Source organism: Aricia agestis, chromosome Z (genome assembly GCF_905147365.1).
Source record: "Aricia agestis chromosome Z, ilAriAges1.1, whole genome shotgun sequence".
Lineage (NCBI taxonomy): Eukaryota > Metazoa > Arthropoda > Insecta > Lepidoptera > Lycaenidae > Aricia > Aricia agestis.
This window is the reverse complement of record NC_056428.1, coordinates 40109746-40132286: the sequence shown is the minus strand read 5'-3', so window position 1 is coordinate 40132286 and position 22541 is coordinate 40109746. Positions and strand designations below refer to the sequence as shown.

The window sequence follows — 22541 nt, the reverse complement described above, 5'->3', positions numbered from 1 at the left end:
CGATGTTTCACGCCGGTTTTCTGTGAGAACGTGGTATTTCTCCGGTCGAGCCGGCCCATTCGTGAAAAAGCATGGCTCTCCCACGTCTAAAATAGAGAGTATAGTTTATAGAGCAAAATAGGCCAAAAATTGTGATTTTTTTATGGGACCCCCCTTAATTTTTTATTTTATTATAATATTATTATTATTTATTAAAGTACACATATGATTAAGACCTTGGTGAAAATTGCAAGTGCCTTCCTGTTGCCGTTTTTGAGATAGAGCATAAAATCACGTTTATTGTATGGGGCCCGCGCGGCAGAATTGTGCTATGACGTCACAAGCGGTCGCGGGACTGTTTGCGGGAATCGATATTTTTCGAAACTTTGAATCCCAATAAAATCAAAACTACTAGGTATTTTTGACTGCAACAAAACTAGTGTATTTGTATACACACAGGCTTTACTGTGACAAAATTTCAAGCAATTTGGCATACCTAGTAACATTCTCTATTTCGTCGCCTTATAACAAGAACGAACGAATTGAATGATATTCACTCGTTGTTCACTTAACATTGTATTTACTATTCCGCTGTTAAATTTTTACTGTGGGACATAAGTATTTTAACAGTCTGTTTAATTTTCCAAGGTCCGTTAAGTAATGCCTTGTTAGGATTTAACAAACAGAGGTTGGTGAAATTGTATCTTAGTCATAGGCAGCAGTTAGTCGGGTATAACGGTCGTATGCTAGGTACAATCACAAACAAAAGCTGTTACTCGGGTACAGTCGTCGGCTAGTTACAATCATAAGCTGTTATTCGGGTACAGTCGTGTGCTAAAGTGCTGGGTGTGTATAGGGCAAGGAGCGCGAGCCCGCCTCGCTGCTCGTCTCCGTGCCGCTGCCGTCCTCGAGCCACGGACTCAACCTCACCGCTCACTCACAGGTTCATATCCGGCCACACAACTCTTTATACGTCCAATTTTGAGCTTTATTACCGTAGCAAATAAGGTTCATATTTAGACGTCTATAATATTTGGGTATTTGGGTTACAACTGGGTAAAAGAAGAGCTTGCTAACTACCATATGAAGTAAGAGGAAAACTCTGAATGGACTGTAACTTTGTGACTTGTACAAAGTGGCGACCATACGCAAAGAGCGCCATCTGTTTAATTTTCAAGCAAACTAAATTTATTATGCGTTTTTTGCTAATAACACTTTTATAAAGAGTTGTGTACCGGGGCTTTCATATCATTTTAGTGACTAACTTAGTGTAACTTAGATGCAAGAGACATTATAGTAAACCTAACGTTGAAATATGCATGATGTTTGTGCGTAATAGCATGAAAATAACATATCGATAATATATAATTATTATAGTAAGAGGAAAATTATTTAAACAATATTAATTAATTATTATAGTTAATGTTACATATGAGTTCGCCACAATAGTGTCAACACAACAGTGCACACTAAGGTTGGTTAAAATTAATGTTATTACAATTAAACAGTCAATACTGTTGACAATATTAAAATACGGAATAAGTATATCATTGTAAACAAGTAATTAAAATTCTATTAAATATTATACTTATATATAATGTGCTTTTATATATTTTATTCTTGACGAATTTTAAATATACTTAGTAGAGAATAGAATCACGTATTATTTAAAATTAGACTCTATGTTGCTAATGCTAGAGTCTACAATCAAAATGCAACTGATGGAGACATTTTGTCAACCCATCGTGCAAGTGAGACATAATATACTGTTACTGAAACCGTACTTCAAATCCATACTAATATTGTAAATGCGAAAGTGTGGTCGTCAAACCGCTAAACAGATTTTGCTGGGTATGAAAATACTTGGAGCCCCTGGGAAGGATATAGGACACTTTTTATCCCGGAAAAATGTACGGTTACCATGCGACTAACTAATTTTGAAGCAAAGGAGTTGCGGACGTCATCTAGTTGAATATACAGGGTGTAACAAACTAAGTGATAATAATTTTAGGGTGTGTATGGGTCCTCTATAATATATTATATAGAGTTCGCTTTGAAAGTAGGAGCGCTGAAGGAGTAACTTTTTTGGCTTAAGGGCCTGTTTCACCACTTCCTGATAAGTGACGAATAGGCTATCCACCAATTAACTTGACAGATCAAGTATGGAGAATCTGTCAAAAAAGTTGTGAATAGCCTATTCGGCAATTATCAAAGAGTGGCGAAACAGGCCCTTAAACTCAAAAAAGTTGGAGATAAGAGCTGTTACCAAGAAGTTTTCTGAAAAATCTATAATAGTCTTTAATTTCTAGTTAAAGTTAACAGAATACAGTGAGAGTTTTTTCACATCGCTCCTAGACCAGTAAGGTCAATGACCTCTGGTGCCACCTTCATTCATTTTATCTATAGTCATACAATTAACATATTAATTTTTATTATAATTTGTTCAAGCAATGTGATGTTTTAGCAGGCCGGGCCGTCGCAGCCAGAATTGAGCGGTTCTTCTCCGCATATATTCCATCAGCCACAGAAGCAGGTATGTTATATTTATATAATGTTAGTTTTAACTTTTACGTAATAAATACATAGTATGTTTTAGTTTGAGTCCTAAGAACAGTTCCGTGGCAGATTACAATAATAATTGACAAGTGTAGTAGTGAAGTTATCTCACGAAAAAAATAGTTTTTTTTTAATATCGAATTTGTTGGTTAAGGAAATGAAATCGAAATTATCATCACAAGAACGTGGGACGTAAACCGTTACCGTGCATTCATTTTATTTTCATCTAGTGTAAAGAGCTCATACGCAGGAAAATGATAAAATGATATTATACATTCATTCATTTCATAGTATAGAATACTATAAAACCCTTCTGCTAATTTCCCTATTAGTACGCTACATCAAGGGATACAAATCTCCCCTAAATCTAGGTTTTAGGCCTGTACAATAGTGCTTAGGAGTCCTAAGTCCTAAGTTAGGACTTAGGGTGATCATGTAGAAGAGATTAGAGGATTGATGAACTAAAATGAATTATATCTATATTTTGAAATTGGTTTTTAACCCATTATAGATTTGATGTTTCAAAAGTATTGTAAAGTAAGTATACCAAATTTGAAATAAATAATGCGGTAAAACCCCCAATTTTTATTGGCACAGTATGAACTTAAGAAGTCATATTTTCGTAGTATAAAAATCCTATTACGTGCATTGACGCTTTTTTTTTAACAAAAATCTTAGAAATCAATATCGGAACTCCAAGCGATGAATTTTGTACAATATGGAATCGAAAATGTTGCCTTTAGATTCAATTCGAAATTGAAAAATCTTGCGTTTAAATTGGACAACCTTTTTTAGCGCGAGAAAAAACAAACTTGGACGTGAAAATTGAAAATTGTGATTTTTAAATATTTGGAATTGTAGAGTGAAATTCCCTTTGTTTCAATTACACACGATTCGATTAGAAAAAAGATACACGTGGCGAACGAATCTATTTTAGCGGTATTCCGATATTCATATTTTTACTAGAGCTTTTTTAATATCTACCGGATGTAAAAAAAATAAAGTGATACCTATATTTTAGGATGACGTTTATACTGTACTAGACGTGCCGTGCGGCTTCGCCCGCGTAAATTAGATATTTCACAGACAAATTAGTCCACAAAAAAATTGCCTATGATCCTTTATGTGGTCTACTTCTTATCTGTGCCAAATAACAGAAAAATTGCTCCAGTAGTTCGTGAGATAAGACCTTTCAAATAATTTCCCCCGTTTCTTCCACATTTTCCGCTATTTTTTCGCTCTTATTAGTCTTAGCGTGATAAAGTATAGCCTTCCTCGATAAATGGGCTATCTAACACTGAAATAATTTTTCAAATCGGACGAGTAGTTCCTGAGCTTAGCGCGTTCAAATAATTTCCCACGTTTTTTTCACATTTTCCTCTATTTATTCGCTACTATTAGTCTGAGCGCAATAAAATATAGCCTATAGTATTCAAACACACAAACTCTTCCGCTTTATAATATTAGTATAGCTAGTAATATGTCTTTTATACACTTGTATAACTACATATAAATGTGAAAAATTGTACTTTCCCAAATCGCAAATTATTTTGACATAGCTATTACTTTGGCATACAGTTGCGTAATAAAACATACATTTTATCTACAAAGCATCATAAAAAGGTTGATCTTAATAGTCGCAAGTAACCAATTAACTTTAGTGCTATCCCTTTTGATGCAACCCTAAAATCATCCGTTGTACACCCTTTGCTAGCTATCGGTTTTGTCGCTAGCCTAGTCTAGACACCCTAGATGAATTTCGGCGCACCGATTACAGCTGTCCGTCATGCCATTCAAAACGTCCCCTTTCCCCGTCATTTACCCCATCGTCCCCCATCTACCCCATAGTGGACAAAGCGTGAAGCGTCACTATTGTGACAAGATACATACCGATGTTCTTAATTGTCCTATTTTGCGAATGGGGGAGCGATACCGTTGTTTGCGCTCGGCTATTTATTCTCGGTTAGTGCCAATATCACCACCTGTTCTCCTCAACCGCACTCACCAGATTTAATTATTATTTACCAATCATTTAATGGAGAGTTTCGCAGAAAATGTATGAGTGTTAGAGCCTGTCCACGTTACGATGTCGTAAACGTGGAACGCACGGTACGTTGACGTGACGTGTAACGTTACGCCAACGTAAAGAAAAAATGCACGTCTAATTTTTTTTCTCCGTTTTTAACAAAAGCAGAATACGTTTTTTTTTTTTAAATTAAATAAGGGGGCAAACGAGCAAACGGGTCACCTGATGGTAAGCAACTACCGTCGCCCATGGACACTCGCAACATCAGAAGAGCTGCAGGTGCGTTGCCGGCCATTTAAGAGGGAATACGCTCTTTTCTTGAAGGTTTGCAGGTCGTATCGGTCTGGAAATACTGCTGGTGACAGTTCATTCCAGAGTTTTACAGTGCGCGGCAGAAAGTTACGCGAAAAACGCACTGTGGAAGACTGCCACTCATCAAGGTGATGAGGATGGTATGTTTTTCGCGTGGGACGATAGCGAAAAGTTGCAGGTGGTATGATTTCGAACAATTCCTCAGAGCACTCCCCGTGATACAACCGATAGAGGATGCAGAGTGAAGCTACATCTCGGCGTAATTCCAGGGGGTCCAAGCTGTTTGAAACACTATGGCAGTCAACAATTCGAGCAGCCCTTCGTTGGATACGATCCAGAGGGAGCAGTTGGTATTTTGGCGCCCCTGCCCAGAGATGAGAACACTATTCCATATGAGGCCGAACCTGCGCCTTGTAGAGTTGTAGGCGTTGGTCCGGACTGAAGTACTGTCTCGCTCTGTTAAGAACGCCAAGCTTCTTCGAGGCTAATTTGGCCTTACCCTCAAGATGATATCGGAACTGGACTGCGCTCGATATGTTGACGCCAAGTATCTCAATGCTAGGGGAGATGGTTAAAGATGTGCCCTCGAAATGAGGATAAACGACCATTGGTGACTTTTTAGTGGTGAACGCGCAGACTTGTGTCTTGGTGGGGTTGAATTGGACTAAGTTACGTCTACCCCATTCAGAGACCTTCTCCAATGAATTCTCCACCTTAGATACAAGTTCGTTTCGACTCACAGTGACATTTTGCCGAGAAATATTAAGGGAGCCGGTATATACAGCATCACCTGTACTATCATCCGCATAGCAATGAATGCCGTTGGTTTGTAACATGTCATTGATATGCAGTATGAATAGAGTAGGCGATAGCACACAGCCCTGAGGGACACCAGCATTAACAGACTGAGTTTCCGAGCATTCGCCGTCAACCACGACCTTTATGCTTCTGTCTGCTAAGAAACTAGTGACCCACTTACATAATTTCTCGGGCATCCCGTATGATGGAAGCTTTGATAGCAGAGCTTTATGCCAAACCCGATCAAAGGCCTTCGCAATGTCCAAACTTTTACTAAAAAACATACAGGATTTGGCAGGCGCAACGACGATAAGGACCTGTCAACATCACCACGTCGCGACGTTGTCAACGTGGAACGGTGCGGTAACGTACCGTACGTTTCAAAATCTTCATTTAGTGTTAGTGTTAGTTTTTAGTATAATTGTATGTATGTTAGTCTATAAGGTATTTATAATATGGGCCAAGATGCCTGAATTTCATAAATAAATAAATTATAGTAATCATTAAATGTATCTGAGTGCTATTAGTATATACTTTCATTAATGCGAGGATCGAGAGGGATTAAATATTATTAAATCAACAATTGATTGTATTTATAGGATTTTTTTACACAAAATGAACCATCCAACAATCATACAGATTATCTGATTTCAATAACCACTGATTAATTGTTATTATAGATACTCGCAATACCGTAGCCCGTAGGAAAGAGTTATTCTAGTGTTAAGCTGCATTCCTACTTAGTTCTTAAAATCGCCATATCCTACTTGTGACTTCTAGTGTGACCCAGCTGGCACATTGATGTCGAAACATTCATGCGCCGAGCCATGCTTTATGAGTAATTAATTAATATTATGATAATATGATACTAAGAGCCTGTTTCACCACTGCCTGATAAGTGCCGGATATAAGGCTATCCACAACTTAACTTGATAGATAGAGGAAGAATTTGTCAAAAAAAGTTATGGATGATAGCCTTCGATGTATTTGAAGATTATTTTGAAGTCGGTTTTATCTTTTTATAATACTATTATAATTACGTCACACTTGTATCACCATTCACCAGTACAATATGGCGTCGGATACATACGGCCAGTATACTGGGTCATATTTCGGAAAATCGGGACGTAGGCAAGGTATAGTTTACAACGCTCGATATGAAGTACGGGCTGTACGGCCCGACGCGACGTGTCAGGTTGTATTATAATTGGACCAGGGACCTACAGTCTACACCAATTAGTCTGTAGCTAAGGCATGTTAACTATCTGTCCATCATGTTCATAGTAATTTGAAAGTAATCAATATTCTCTGTGAATAATGGCCGGTTTCTGAGGTTTTTTATAGTAGGTACTATGAATAATAAAAATTAAAAACTAAGGAAACGTAACTCCCATACTTCAACCGTTTTGAATTTGGTTCCTTTTCGCACACTAGAATATGTCAATAGCAACGAAACACTAACACTCACGAAATAAAGCCGTTGACACTTCTATATTTACACAAAATTGTGTACCGAATACATGCATAAAGTATGTATGTATTCGGGTCACATTTTGTAGACTCGTGGACAAATTTTTTGACACAGTTACTCATCCTTAGTTTTTATTATTCGTAGGTTTAGTATTAAATGGGTTGTCAAAAAACTTGATAAACACCTGTCCAAAAACCATAGAAACGGGGAATTATTCAGTTTGGTTTTTCGTCTAATTATGTTTTAAGAGCGTATACATCCAAATCCATACTAATATTATAAATACTAAAGTGTGTCTGTCTGTTACCTCTTCACGCTTGAACCGCAAAACCGGTTTCGCTGGGTTTGGTGATAGTTTGAGTCCCGGGAAAGGACATAATAATATTCAGTGACGTTGGCCAGTTTCATTGAAACCAGACCTATTACGCAGGAGCAATTTTATAGTGCCCAAGTGTGTGGGCAGTACACAAGAGCACTCTCTATTCCTTTCACTCTCATAACCCAGTGGGACGGACGACCGACACGACCGGCGAGAGATCAGGCGCAGGACCGACTTTTAACATGCCCATCCGACGCATGGATCATCTTACTTGTCAGACAATCAGGTGACCAGCCTGCATTGTTCTAACTAAACTTGGAAATAACAATATTATGTTTCCAACGCGGGAATCGAACCCACGACCTCCGAGTCGAGAGCCACGCTCTAAACCACTAGACCACGGAGGCGTCATGTTTGTTTGGTACGCCCTATACTCTAAACAGCTTTGCTTGAAACTTGAGATGTATCTATTTAATTAAAAATTTAAACCGGTTACCTATTCTAAGCAAAATAATTTGAGACCATTTTTCATGTTGGCAACTAATTTCACCCCTTAATTGCATTATAATGGCGCTTTGTACAGTTTGTATCAATTTGTCCGAGTTAATCTTATTATCAGGCTGCACCTGCTTACTTAGCATCCTTGGTTCTTATGTATAACTAGCTGTTGCCCGCGACTTCGTCCGCGTGGACTTCAGTTTATAGCGCGCGATGTCAACAAAATTGGTGTCAAAAGCTTTTATAAAAAAACCCTGGTACCCCTTAAATCAATACAGCTGTGTAGTGTGCACACAATAAGTACTTTATTTTTTATATTAAACTTTATATTTTATGCCAAATTTCAAAGAATATTTAGCCCCCCAATTACACAACTTTACCCATAAACTATTTATCATTGATAGGTTTAGCCCCAATTTCACCAACGTCTGTTAGTGTTAACAGCTTGTTAAAATGTCCTGTCTTCTCTTTCATTCATATGAAAAACGAAACAGCTAACGTGATACTAATTCGATCATTAACTTTAACAGTCGTTGGTGAAATTTGGTCTTAAGGTTACGTCACTGCTTGCACAGATAAAGTATTGAGTTATTTAATACCGTAGAATAGATATAACAATCGAAAAAAATCGAGACTTAAATGTAAGATGATACTCTTATAGAAAGACTTTTGAGCAAGCGTCAGCGCGATGTAGAAGACGCACGGCGCCATCTATTATGAATTTTTTGAACAAATTTACGACCCTTACAACCCTTTTTTCCAGTAAAAAAGTAGCCTATGTCCTTTCTCAGGCTTTAGACTATCTGTATACAAAATTTCATTACAATCGGTTCGGTAGTTTTTGCGTTTGGCGTGAAAGCGAGACTGACAGACAGACAGAGATACTTTCGCATTTATAATATTAGTATAGATTATGTGCACACTGCACAGCTGTTTTTGGGTATTTTGATTAATTAAGGGCCGCGCTACACCGGAATGGCAGCGGCGAGGCGAGCACTTTCAGCGCTGCCATTCCGGTGTAGCGCGGCCCTAAGAGGGGTACCACTTACCAGGGTTTTAAAAAGTTTTTAAATTTGACACAAATTTTGTTGACACCGCGCGCTATAAACTAAGGCCCATAGCACACGGCGTATTTTAAACGCGCTGACGACGCGCAGAGAACGCGCCTATACGCGATTCAAACGAGATTGGATCGCAACCAAGGTAATTAAGCACACGGGGCGATTGTAAAACGTTCCTCTACTGCGCGTATACGCGCAGATACAGCAGTACAGACGCGCTGTAGTCGCTCGTAGCTTTTGCGTTTTGATCAGAGACTCCTCTTCTTCAGTTGTACAATGGCGTCGGTTGAGACAACACTGCTTACGTTGGCTTTAGTACTTCTTTTAAAAAGTAAAAAACGTAAAAAAAAGCGAATTTATTGGATAGACCCATTTACGAGTGAAAAAAGATTGGGTGGTCATTATCATACAACTTTTAAAAAATTGTTAGTACATAGAAGATGGAAGAAATTTTATAATTGTTATCGAATGTCATATTCGTCATTCCAAGAACTTCTTTCGATTCTAAAACCTGAGTTAACTCGTCAAAATACAGCAATGAGATCATGTATATCGGCAGAAGAACGTTTGCTCATCACATTGAGGTAAGAAAACAACTAGTATTTATTTATTATGTATTTATTTATTTATTGACCTGTTACATTTTAAAATCAACCGTAAATTGTTATAAGTGCACTTAGATTATGAATAAGAGAAAAAGATTTATTCAATATCATCATACATGTCAGATATGATGTCGGAGTCATTTGTAACCGATTCATTGCTATCCAAATTTTGGAGTGAACTGACAGATTCATTTCTTGGCGCTGATTGATTACTTGGATATTGTGGCTGAAATTCAGACTGATATCCAGATCCAGACTGATATCCAGACTGGTATCCATACTGATGTTCATATTGAAATGCACCTTGGTATCTATTTTCATTTAATGTCCTCGATGACTGTCCCATATTTTTATATTTACGAATTAAATTTATCATATCAGCTTTGGCCTCTAACTTAAATTCCTCTTTGATAGCAGAAAAATCTTTAGCCAACGAAACTAAGAACAGTTTGTCGGGATTTTCAGATAAAATTGTATTATTTGCTTCCTTAGACTGTTTGAGATTTGCTGTCAGTGCTTCATACAATTTGTCTTGTGGGTCTTCATGTTTTGGAGTCTTTTTAGACTTCTTTGGTGAATGTGGTTTTTGAAAATCACAGTCTTGGTTATTCCGCAGAGCTGCATCATCATTTTGACTTGGAGATCTTATTTCGTAAAGCGGGTCTAAAAAAGTTAGCAAATTGGAATATATGTAGGGTCTTCTAGGTTTAGCTCCAGATCCACTGGAACAGTTATTGTTCTTCGCTTTGTCTCTTTTATAAGCGTCCTTAATACTCTTCCATTTTCTTTGAAGTTCAATGACTGAAAACGATAAATAATGTTAATAGTTTAGTTGTTTTTTAGGTTAATTTTAATTCATTTGAAATAAGTAGTTGTAGGTTTATTTTAATTAAAATATGTAAAATTTACGATAATAAGTGATTTTTAATAATGTTATTCTTTTCAGGTATTTAGCTACGGGTTGCTATTTCTCAGATATTCACTATGACTTTAAGTGTGGACAAACGACGGCAGGCATTATAGTCCGTGAAACAGTGAAAATAATATGGGATAAATTAAAAAACATCTGTATGCCAGAACCAACCGAAGAATCACATCTAAAAACTGCTGAAGGATTTATGAAATACGCAAATTTTCCCAACCTACTTGGGGCTATCGATGGGAAACATATTAGAGTTATAAAACCTCAACATAGTGGATCAGAGTATTTTAATTATAAAAAATATTTTTCCATCGTATTGCTTGCAATATGTGACGCAAATTACAGATTTATCGATATAGATGTTGGATGCTATGGAAAAGCTGCAGACTCAACAATACATGAATTTAGTGAATGGACCAAAAAGATAAGGCAAGGAAATTATAATATACCAAATGCGAGACCAATATCTAATAATGGGGTACCAATACCATTTACGTTTGTTGGAGATGAAGGCTTTGCATTATCTCAACATTTACAGAGACCATATGCTGGAAAAATCTTGCCACGGCAGAAAAGAATATATAATTACCGCTTGACACGTGCCAGACGATACATTGAATGTACATTTGGTATATTAAGCAACAAATTTAAAATCTTTAATCGGCCACTGAACGTTAGCGTGGACTTCAGTGTGGCTATTGTGAAAGCCTGTTGTGTACTGCATAATTTCATACGTGAACGTGACGGTTATAATTTTCATAATTCTTTGAGTGTAGCTGGTTTTGAAGATCCTCCTGAAGATGCAAGTTTGATTTCGATTGGTGCAAGACTGTCACAGGGACAACTAAGCGGAACTATGATACGAAATATGTACGCTGACTATTTTATTAGTGATGAAGGTGCAGTACCATGGCAAGATTCTAAAATTTAGGGTACCTACCTAATTACATTTTCTACTGTTTTACTGTTCTATGTACCGTCGAACTATAAACTATAATACATTATTTTTAAATAAATATAAGAAATCTTACCTGCCAGGTTTTTTTCCTTACTGGTTTTTTCATTGAAATTGTCATAAAAAATGTGGCACAATTCATCCCAAGCATTTCTTTTTAACACTTTGTTTGAATATTCGGGCAGTAGTGAATTCCATGTAGCTGGACGATTGTTTATTTCTGTTATAAAGCGGTCGGTGTCGAAGGGTTCCATTTTAAACGAAATACACGCGCAGCACACAATAAAACCGCAACTGAGGCGCGGGCGCAGTGGTGGCGTGAGCACCCCCACCCCCTCTGCCCGTACTCCGCTCCTTTGTACGCGCGTTTGTACCGCTTCAAATGCACGTATACGCGCTTCATGCGCGCGTTTCTATTATCAGTGCAAACGCAACTATCAGCGTTTACGGCGCCGAAGAAGCGCGTTCCTGAAACGCGCGTCGTCAGCGCGTTTAAAATACGCCGTGTGCTATGGGCCTAAAGTCCACGCGGACGAAGTCGCGGGCAACAGCTAGTATATATATAATATTATTATAATATTATTAAACATCATATTATAACGTATTAAAAACTATAAACAAAAACATACTAACTAATAAGTATGATTAGTTCTATGTTACAATAAAGTAAAAAATAAAACGCCATCTGTTGAATCGTATTAGAACTAAAATGTTCATTCCATCTATATATTTCTGGATTTTTTATAATATTATACATAAAATATGTTAAAGATTTTTGAAATTTTATTTTAATACACATCCAAGACCCAGGAAAATTGAAAACTTTTTGTTCCGCCTGCGGGACCCGAACCCAGGACCCCCGGGATGAGCGCTGGCCACGCGCAATGCGAATTCATTTTCATCGAAATTTTCATGGAAATAAGATATTTTCCCACATCAAAATGTAGCCTATGTCCTTTCACAGACTCTAGAATAACTGTATACAAAATTTCATTGCAATCGGTTCAGTAGTTTTGGCGTGAAAGCAAGACAGACAGACAGACAGACAGAGATACTTTCACATTTATAATATTAGTATGGATTATAATATTATTAAACATCATATTCTAACGTATTAAAAACTATAAACAAAAACATACTAACTAATAAGTATGATTAGTTCTATGTTACAATAAAGTAAAAAATAAAACGCCATCTGTTGAATCGTATTAGAACTAAAATGTACATTCCATTGATATATTTCTGGATTTTTTATAATATTATACATAAAATATGTTTAAGATTTTTGAAATTTTATTTTAATACACATCCAAGACCCAGGAAAATTGAAAACTTTTTGTTCCGCCTGCGGGACTCGAACCCAGGACCCCCGGGATGAGCGCTGGCCACGCGCAATGCGAATTCATTTTCATCGAAATTTTCATGGAAATAAGATATTTTCCCACATCAAAATGTAGCCTATGTCCTTTCTCAGACTCTAGAATAACTGTGTACAAAATTTCGTTGCAATCGGTTCAGTAGTTTTGGCGTGAAAGCAAGACAGACAGACAGACAGACAGAAAGAGATACTTTCGCATTTATAATATTAGTATGGATTATAATATTATTAAACATCATATTCTAACGTATTAAAAACTATAAACAAAAACATACTAACTAATAAGTATGATTAGTTCTATGTTACAATAAAGTAAAAAATAAAACGCCATCTGTTGAATCGTATTAGAACTAAAATGTACATTCCATTGATATATTTCTGGATTTTTTATAATATTATACATAAAATATGTTTAAGATTTTTGAAATTTTATTTTAATACACATCCAAGACCCAGGAAAATTGAAAACTTTTTGTTCCGCCTGCGGGACTCGAACCCAGGACCCCCGGGATGAGCGCTGGCCACGCGCAATGTGAATTCATTTTCATCGAAATTTTCATGGAAATAAGATATTTTCCCACATCAAAATGTAGCCTATGTCCTTTCTCAGACTCTAGAATAACTGTATACAAAATTTCATTGCAATCGGTTCAGTAGTTTTGGCGTGAAAGCAAGACAGACAGACAGACAGACAGACAGACAGACAGACAGAGATACTTTCGCATTTATAATATTAGTATGGATTAAATTTTCTATCGTATAAAAGTACGGAAAAATACGCAAAGGTCGGAGCAGAGGGCGTTACTAGCACGTACAGTCTTCTTCTTCTTCTTATTTAAAAATGGCCCCGTAGTGAGTTGCCAATGTCAAAGTGGTTGATGTGACTCTGCTCTAGGATGGGTTGGCTTTATGAACAAACAAGGTATGATTTGAAACGTGTACGGATGTTGAAAAATCTAAAACAAGCACAAACATTTAGGGTTAGTACTATACACCTCACAGTATTATTTTGTTAGTATGAATTACAAAGGACAAAACAGATTTTAGATTGATAGGACGAGGAATGGTAGGGGGGAGGATATCATACAGGGAAGGTTGGTTCACACGTATAGTCATAATCCGACCAAAATCCGACATGTTGCACACGTCATGTTAGAATATTGATAGACACGTTGTCAAACATCGAACTAAACTTTTTGTTGACTGTCTGTGCTGATGCTGCCCCTAGCGCGAAAACATTGCAGTAATACTCGTTCCTATTTTATATGAAGCATCGAGCATAGGGCTATGCTAAACGTATTTAAAAATTAAGTTTTCGAACGCTACCTGTGCCAATCGATAAAGTGAAAAATTGACACATTTATCTCTTGAATTTTATAGTAGGGGAGGGGAAGGTGCTAATTTTGTAGTCACTCGAGCGTCATGGAGACCTAGTAGGTTTTTTACATTAGGTAAAACTGATAAAAAATAATAAGAGAGTTTTTTATTTTAGCGGTGGGTTCAGAAACTGCAGCCATTCCGTAGAAAGAAACCGTTTCTATGGTGACTATGCTACGCTTGCAGGGCATTACACCTTACGACGCGTAAAAACGTTTTTCTTTAAAAAATCCTTACCAACTTTTAAAAAGGGACCAGGTTTTATGTTCGGCTATAATGGTTAGTAACATACGTGACGTAGAGCGGTGGGCCGCATCTTCAATGCACTTTTATGACTTATCAATATGTACTATCAAAAAGTTGATTAATAGGCAGATAGTGGACCTACGTATTTTAGTCGCGTTTTGTCAAACACAGCTCCGCAAGAATAATAACACGACCATAATTATGACGTAGGTCCGTCAACTGCATATGAATAAACTTCTCTGATAGTCCTACAATGCGGCTCGACCCGTACGCCTCGTCATAATGTTCTCGTACCTAGAAGAAATTGTACGGTTTTACGATTGCAAGGAAATGGAAAATTAGAAAGGATAAAGCGTGACAGCCGGATGTACATCGCTAAGAGCCGCGGGCTGCGCCGAATTTCCTTATTTTATATTTCAATCAAACCCAAACATATGAAACAAACTTTACATGTAACGAGCACTGATGTGCTATACCGGGAGGAATCACTTTGATGAATGTACGTTGGCGATTTTTTATAACTCTTTAAAAATCTTGATTAGTGTTGCGCAATGGTCCAGCATGCTGCATGCAGTTCACCGAGAACAAAATATTTTTTACTGAAAGGAGGTACCTAAGTATTTTGAAATCTCTTCCAATGATTAGATTACGGCCCTTTACAATTTTAGCTCTCACGACGAAATTTAATCACAAAGTTCTTTGAAGATATTAAACTCTGTGGCTTCCACAAATGAGCCTGTCTGGAAAATATCCGTTCGATGTTCCGCGCTCTGATTGGACGTCGATGACGTAGGCCAGAGGCTCCAAACTTTTAAGGTAATGGAGTGGCAGACCAACTTGGAAACTTTGGGAACCACTGCCACCACTGCTCTGTATTAGATGTTAGTATTTGCGTCGCTATATTAATTGGTGTACAGTAGTAGAAAAATGTATGTATTTACATATTATTATCACTAGCATTTCCATTAAATTCATACATATAATTATCTAGATTCTATATCTTAGTACTGGCAATTATTAGAAAGCTTGCTTGCGTCCGAGTCCCTAAACACAACGATTTTGTTTTTGTACTTATTCCGCTACAATTATATTTTTTGTATTTCACATACTATGTGAAACTCTTTATTGAATTAAGTTAAGTTTTTATTAAATGTCTCTGAGTACAGCCGTTAGCTGTTTGTGGTTGAAAAGAACGCCATTTGACTTACTTTAAGACTAAACTGTTTATCTCGAAGACATATCGAGCGCAACCGACATTCCGAAGATATTGGTCCCCGAGGAATCCTGGAAATGCTTTAAACTTTTGCTGCATTTTATCTATGTTCTAAAATAAAAACCTGTATACTGGCCAGACGTCATGGATCCGACGCCATAATATTGTTCTAGTGTGACACTGGTGAGACAAGTTTGAATAATATTATAATGACATCCCAAAAAGTGTTATAAGTCGCATACGTCAATGTACTGGCGTATGTTTCGGAACGAAACAACAGTATAGTGTCGATGACGTCATAAGCACTGGGTTAAACTTCGGAACTTACCCTATGTAGTATGTACGTTAATGCGCACTGCGAACATTACCCCGTCGACTGTGAGTTGTGACAGTTCCATTTTTAAAAAGGGCGTTGCCATCTTTAATTCATCATCAACACTATAGGGTCCACGATAAATAAAGTGATTTGCGTATACACCCAGCAAACCATGTTTTGTCACATACGTTATTTCCGTATCCCGGATCTCACACCTACACGGTAAGCACACAAGGTTTGTCAAAATGAGTCCAGCCATTTCGAAGGAGCAACAAACACCGCGATACGAGAATTTTACAATATGTTATACCCCAATTTAAGAGGGCGTAGAAAGCAAAATTAACGCTTTTATAATTTATTTTTATGCTTGATAATAAAGTCATTAATCGTTTCGTTTTTTAGGGTTCCGTAGTCAACAAAGATCCCTTATAGTTTCGGTCTCTCCGTCCGTCTGCCTGTCTGTCCGTCTGTATGTCCGCGGTTTTACTCAGAGACTATAGGACCTACAAAGCTGTAATTCGGCATGAATGCAGATATTAATGATGACGAAATGGTATATAAAATCTTAAAAAAAAATATTTTTTAAGGTAGACATCAAGCAGGGCATTTTTTTTCGCGTCCACCCCACCGTGTAGGATGTCGTTGGATAGGTTTTTTAAAAATGGATCCCTAAATTTTCCGATTTAGGGATCCATTTGCGAAATATGAAGTTTCAAAGCGGAAAAAATCGTTAGAGTCCAGTATCCCCCCACCCTTCTACCAGCTAAACGGTAGCTTCTGGTAATGTGAAAAAATTCACGGGAGTTTCTGGTAATATGCTGAATTTAAAGGAAAATTATCACGGCAAAGAAGACTTCACAAGTTATTGAGAAATAGTCGATCAACTAAAAAAAAATCGGCGAAGTATAAAGGAACTTTTCGTTCAAATTCCTTTAAACGTAACTGAGATGATGTTAGTAGTGTAAAAGACAAATGTACATTCATTGACCATACAAAAATTGTCAAATACTAGCGGTACTACGGAACCCTATACTGCGCGTGGCCCGACACGCACTTGGCTGGTTTTTTAAACATAGATACTACATTATATTTGCGAGGGTCTATACTAACGAAACCACGATATCATAAAATTTTCTCTACAGAAAAAATCACAAAGATGCATCTATATTACACATTTTTAAATTTTTTATTTTAGAGATGTGCCGACTAGTTGGTAAAGCCGACTTCCGGCCACTTTTGCAGTCGGCGACTAGTCGTCGGCAAAAAGCGCTGACTATCCGGCATTTTTTTTTACTTTTTTGCCATTATTGGAGTTACATTAAAGAATTGATTACATATTTATAATGCTTACATATCACACTTAATCACTATTAAACATTTAAAAAATAATATAAGTGTTTCTGAAATTATTTGCCGGTAAAGAAATATTCTTTAAAGTTTTTTAAATATATTTTTAACAATAAATTAAGTACTTATTATTTAATCAGGATTGCATGTAACATCGAGGAAATTGATTCCTACTCAATTCAATGTTAGCTGTGATCGGTCGGATGGGTTTGACTTAACGTGACCAAATTACTTAGGTCCCCCATCTGCCTTCTCTGATAGTACATACTACATACATGAAATATTTTATTAAAACCATCAACTGTATCAAAAAAAAAAGTAACGCGAAGTAAGCATAACACGATTCGGCACGTTTGCAGACGGCGGCGTTAGCGACTTACCCGCGGATCAGCAGTAAAGAAAGCGTTACGGAAAATTCGAAACAATGATCGGCTTGGCCGACTAGTCGGCCGATTAGTCGGCATCTTTGCAACCGACTAATCAGCTAGTTGGCCAAAGTCATAATCGGTACATATCTATTTTTATTTCCGAAACGGTGCATTTAACTTAGTCAATATCCTTATACATAATGTAAAATTCTATTACAGAGGGACTGGACTAGCGGATTTAGAAAATTTTGTTTATATGTCGCAGGCGGATTGTATAATCCGCCGTTTTACAATACGGCTAGCTGTTTTAAAAAACAGGGCCGTTATTACGAAAGATATTACGAAAAAACAAATTTTCGCGTCTTTCTTATTCAACTGGCATATGACTGACGGGCGTAAGAGTGAAGAGACAAGAACGATGTTTCATGTTTTATTTTGTGCTTTAGGTATTCGCCACCTTAAGATATTTACGCTGTGTTAAAATTAATCAAGGTTCGCTGTCTTTGTCTACCATAATATGATTGTGCCGGATAAAGACAAGCAGTCGTTGCATATATATTCACTGAGTAAATAATTTAATTAGGAATATATTATTATGTACATATCTCAAAGAATTAAAAAACAAGACTTCTAAAAATGCGAACGGTTCTAACAAAAAATGTGCACGACCCACTAAGCAGGATCGAGTTTGCGAAACATTTTGTAATCCTATCTGTTATTGTTTTGACTTATTCTCGGGTGAAAAAAAACCAAAAGAGCACATTCCTCGTATCTAGCGCACCCTAGTATTGCGGTGTACCTGCTTGGTGCCCATCCCCTTTACCTGACGGATTGTGTGTGTGTGTGAGTGCGTGTGCGTGCGTGTGCTGTGTGTCCCATTATGCACATATGCTAATCACTTTACTCCATGACATTTGTTAGCATTTTTAGATTTAATTTTTAGTTTAGACTACTTAATCTGTGTAATACCTATTGATGGCTATGTTCAAAAAGTACAAAATTTGAAGCATATTAGATTATTTAATATAGGCACGTTAATAATATCATCGGTATTATTAGTTTGGGAATCTTGTAGATAATCAAGTAATTTGATATGGATATGCATGTATTTGAATTTAAAATATTTCACATAATCCGGAACTACGCAAACGCTCAACTCCATATTGACATTAAATATATAATGACAAAAAACAAAAATTGCAACCGTTTACTTGACGCTTCAAGAGTCAAGACACAGTCAGTTATAACTAAATCTATAATTACAAAAAACGCAACTGTTTACTAAAATTCAGCATACGTCGACCACGTGGTGTTTTCGTCGCGCACACACACAGACGCGAAGACACTAGTAGCATATGCCATTCATGGGTTTAGTCTCTTCCTAACGTCGGTTAGGGCCGCATCTGCTGGGGGCACGATATACCCCTGTGAAACTGTCGGGCCGCGCTATGGTAAGTTTTGTTATTTTATTCTTTAACAGTTTTGCGTGCGACTGTAGTTATACTTTTTAGCTGAGTTCTAAAAGTAGGAGGCTATAATATGGAGTGGGTATTTTTTATACCCGCTAAAATGTGTCGTTGTGGATCTGAGTTTCATCTGTTTAACTGCTATTTTGATTGGTTTACTTATATTCTGACGATAGACAATCTAAAGCGATAGATAAACTTCTGACAAAATCTCAAACTAGGCTTAATTCAATTAAAATTATATTTAAATTCTGTTTTAGATTGTATTTATAAATGTAATGCTGTGCATTCAATATTTTTTTCCATTTTGGTAACATTTAAATTAGTTTAAATTTAAACTAGTTCAATATAATATTGAATACATGAGTACTTTAAAACCAACTCATGCTATGTCATAGTTACTTCTGCGTTGCGATTTTTATATTTAAAATGTACTCTGTATTTTGATCGTACTGTAAACTCTTACTTTATTTAGACGAAAAACAAACAAATATGTTTGTTCTTATGAAATGTGTAACTACTCTACTTCACGGTTAAAACATGACATTGCAATTGGTAGCATTATAGCTTTGTTTACATATTTTATATCAAAATTCATCGGAACTGATAAATATTAGTCCGCCATCTCCTTAAAGCTTAAAGCTCGTGCTAAGTGATTGGTCAAGTCCATGAGCACCATAAAGCTTAAGCTAAGCTCTACGTAGAGAATGTTTAATCAAGAACAAGTCAAGGCTTTCTAGATACAAGACAGAGGTCGTAGGAATTTTGAACCCCTTGTAAATTCGAATCTTGAACCTCTTGTAAACGCATGCTAACATAGAGCCTGTCTAGTGAAATCTTTGCTTTGTGTAATATATTATATTTTGTATTTTACTTGAACAGTCCGATATATTATAATTTATAAAAGGGAACTAGGTTCTTACTGTGCATATAATTTTTATTGTTTTATTGATATTTAAACAATAAAAAATACATTTTTCAATGCCAATAATATTATGATGTGCAAGCGATTCTTAAACATTTTAAATTTAAGCTATGTCGATTATAATTGTGTAACATTTTCCATCAAAGGATGGAATTATTTTAATTTTATTATTTGTACTCGTTCAGAAACCTACAACAATGCAGACTATCACAGATTTACTCACACTACCGTGCCTCGTACACACTTTACTTTATATTTTGTCAGTGTCATAAGTCATAACTCATAAGTCATATTTCAATTGACATTTTTTTTTTAATTTAGTTCAAGCAAAACAACCCGTACTAGAGTTCACGGTTAAATTTAAACAATAATTATATAAATTGTCAATAACGGTTGTGGTATGACACACACTTGGGCACTATAAAATTACTGATGCGAACTGACCTGTTTTCAATGAAACCGGCCACCGTCACCGAAACTGGTGTCCAGGGAGTTATTACGATATTATTATGGTCCCTATATTTAATATCAAAGAAAAATAGTCCTTTATTCTTTCACAAAGCCTTACAAAAAGTTACTTTCTATAAGCTAAAAAGGCTTCCTATTGTTTCTTTCAAATAATTACCTTGTTAATTAGCACAAAAAGGTTACATTGAAATTATAATGCCCCATGCAATTGTTAAAAAGAAAGAAAAAAGGCTTGTGAAGAATATTGGGTTTGTTAAAATCAATAGGACCTTCCAACGTCTGGACATAATGAAAATGAGTTGTTTCTCGAGTATTTCAACAGTTATTTTTCTACCTTGACGTCTTCACAATATAAAATATCATTATTGTAATGTGCCCCGTATGCCTCATAGTGTCTAAACACACCATGCCGAAGTTCCGCGGCGGAAGTTCGGCTTGATTCCGCCTGCAATGTATTTAAATTACCGATGACACTCCATGCCGAAATTCCGTCGCGTTATATTGTATGCGTTTGGCATTGCAGACGCAATCGTGTGTTTAAACGTATCATAATTCCTATCAGTACCAGTATAGTAGCAGTAAGTCTATCAGAGCAGTGAATATATTATATACTTACTTGACGCCCGCTACTTCGTTGCGAAGAAATTCGTTTATCGCGCGGGAACCGTACATTTCTCCGGAATAAAAAGTAGTCCTATGTCTCAAACTATGACCATAACAAATTTTGTCAAAATCGGTTCAGAGGTTTTAGCGTGAAAAGGTGACAGACAGGCGCACACTATTAATTGCTATGATACACCTACTACATACTATCCTGTGGTGAGTATATTCGTTTCGTCGTACCTACTCTTTTTTTAAATCTTTAACATTACGCTTTAAATCGACTTACAATGTTCAAAGCTGTACCTCTGTTTGAGTAATAGATTTAAAGTTATCAGGTAGCGGGCTGATACATAATTGAGCTACGGCAAAAGATAAGCTGCTTACAGCCTTCGGTCGAAAGCTTCATATAGGCTTAAATGTATGTAAATTTTTAGAGATTCGTATAGCCCTGAACCCCCTATCCACCCACCCCTACAAATTAACCCCTAAACGAGTACGGTAATTATCACGAAAGACAAAATTGTCTCCGTAGAATCGTCCGATGTTTGCATTTCGATATATTATGTATTATGTACAATGTAGGTACATGTATAACTAGATGAATCATGACGCCCGCAACTCCGTTGCGCCAAAATTCGTATATCACGCGGGAACCGTACATTTTTCCGGGATAAAATGTATCATTTGTCCTTTTCCGGGACTCAAAGTATCTCCATGCCAAGTTTCAGCAAAATCGGTTCTGCGATTTAGGCGTGAAGAGGTGATAGACAGACTGACAGATAGACGGACAGACAGACAGACACACTTTCGCATTTATAATGTTAGTATGGATATATTTTTTATTATTCCTCAAGCTTTCTTTGGAATAAAATTTCGCTGGTATTTCTCTCTAATGATCTATCGTCAGCAGAATTTCCCGATCATTATGCAAACGTTTAGGGGAGCGTACCACTTTAAAAAGCCTGCAACGCAATGATTAAAAACTCCGATGCTAGGTGCAACACCTCTGATGTTAGCTTTCCATCAGGTGATCCGTTCCCTCATTGCTAGTCTCATAAAAGTGTTTACGCTGCATGGTCTGTTGTCAGCGTCTTTTTCTTTAATCCATTGGCTTAGTCTGTAGCTTGAAAATCTTTCATCATCCACCTTATAACGACGACGGCGCGGCGCCGCGCCGCAGCACGTTGCCGCAAACGGTTCACGGCGCGCCCCTGTTCATTAGGAGGGTAAAACTTCCGATTAAAAAATGCGATTCTAACTTAAACGAGGCATATAAACCTACTATTAGGGTGCGTTTTCACCAGAGATGCGTTGCGAGGAATGTGTTTTCCT

At 36.8% G+C, this 22541-nt stretch overlaps 3 protein-coding genes across 9 annotated transcripts in view; 2 read left to right on the top strand and 1 right to left on the bottom strand.

The window, feature by feature from the left end:
• LOC121738418 (protein AF-10) overlaps positions 1 to 22541 on the top strand; it is a 58325-nt gene that overhangs the window by 23450 nt on the left and 12334 nt on the right. For 4 of the 7 annotated variants that reach the window (XM_042130456.1, XM_042130453.1, XM_042130450.1 and 1 more), the window contains 2 exons: positions 836 to 922; positions 2444 to 2512. In XM_042130456.1, coding sequence (XP_041986390.1) covers positions 836 to 922; positions 2444 to 2512 — 156 coding nt within the window. The remainder of the gene's footprint in view (positions 1 to 835; positions 923 to 2443; positions 2513 to 22541) is intronic. The other 3 variants (XM_042130452.1, XM_042130455.1, XM_042130454.1) reach the window with 3 other exon arrangements.
• On the top strand, positions 9075 to 11577 carry LOC121738421 (protein ALP1-like). The gene is made up of 2 exons (XM_042130460.1): positions 9075 to 9604; positions 10572 to 11577. The coding sequence occupies exons 1-2, from the start codon at positions 9297 to 9299 to the stop codon at positions 11476 to 11478; spliced, it is 1215 nt and encodes a 404-aa protein (XP_041986394.1). The 5' UTR covers positions 9075 to 9296; the 3' UTR covers positions 11479 to 11577.
• Positions 9655 to 11784, bottom strand: LOC121738422. The gene is made up of 2 exons (XM_042130461.1): positions 11579 to 11784; positions 9655 to 10426 (listed from the first exon to the last, which is right to left on the bottom strand). Exons 1-2 carry the CDS (start codon positions 11754 to 11756, stop codon positions 9723 to 9725), a joined length of 882 nt encoding a protein of 293 aa, XP_041986395.1. The 5' UTR covers positions 11757 to 11784; the 3' UTR covers positions 9655 to 9722.

Coding starts and splice junctions, on each gene's coding strand:
- LOC121738421 (XM_042130460.1), top strand. CDS start 9,297: ATGGCGTCGGTTGAGACAACACTGCTTACGTTGGCTTTAGTACTTCTT. Junction 9,605..10,571: donor CGTTTGCTCATCACATTGAG/GTAAGAAAACAA, acceptor TATTCTTTTCAG/GTATTTAGCTACGGGTTGCT.
- LOC121738422 (XM_042130461.1), bottom strand. CDS start 11,756: ATGGAACCCTTCGACACCGACCGCTTTATAACAGAAATAAACAATCGT. Junction 10,427..11,578: donor TAAGGAAAAAAACCTGGCAG/GTAAGATTTCTT, acceptor TATCGTTTTCAG/TCATTGAACTTCAAAGAAAA.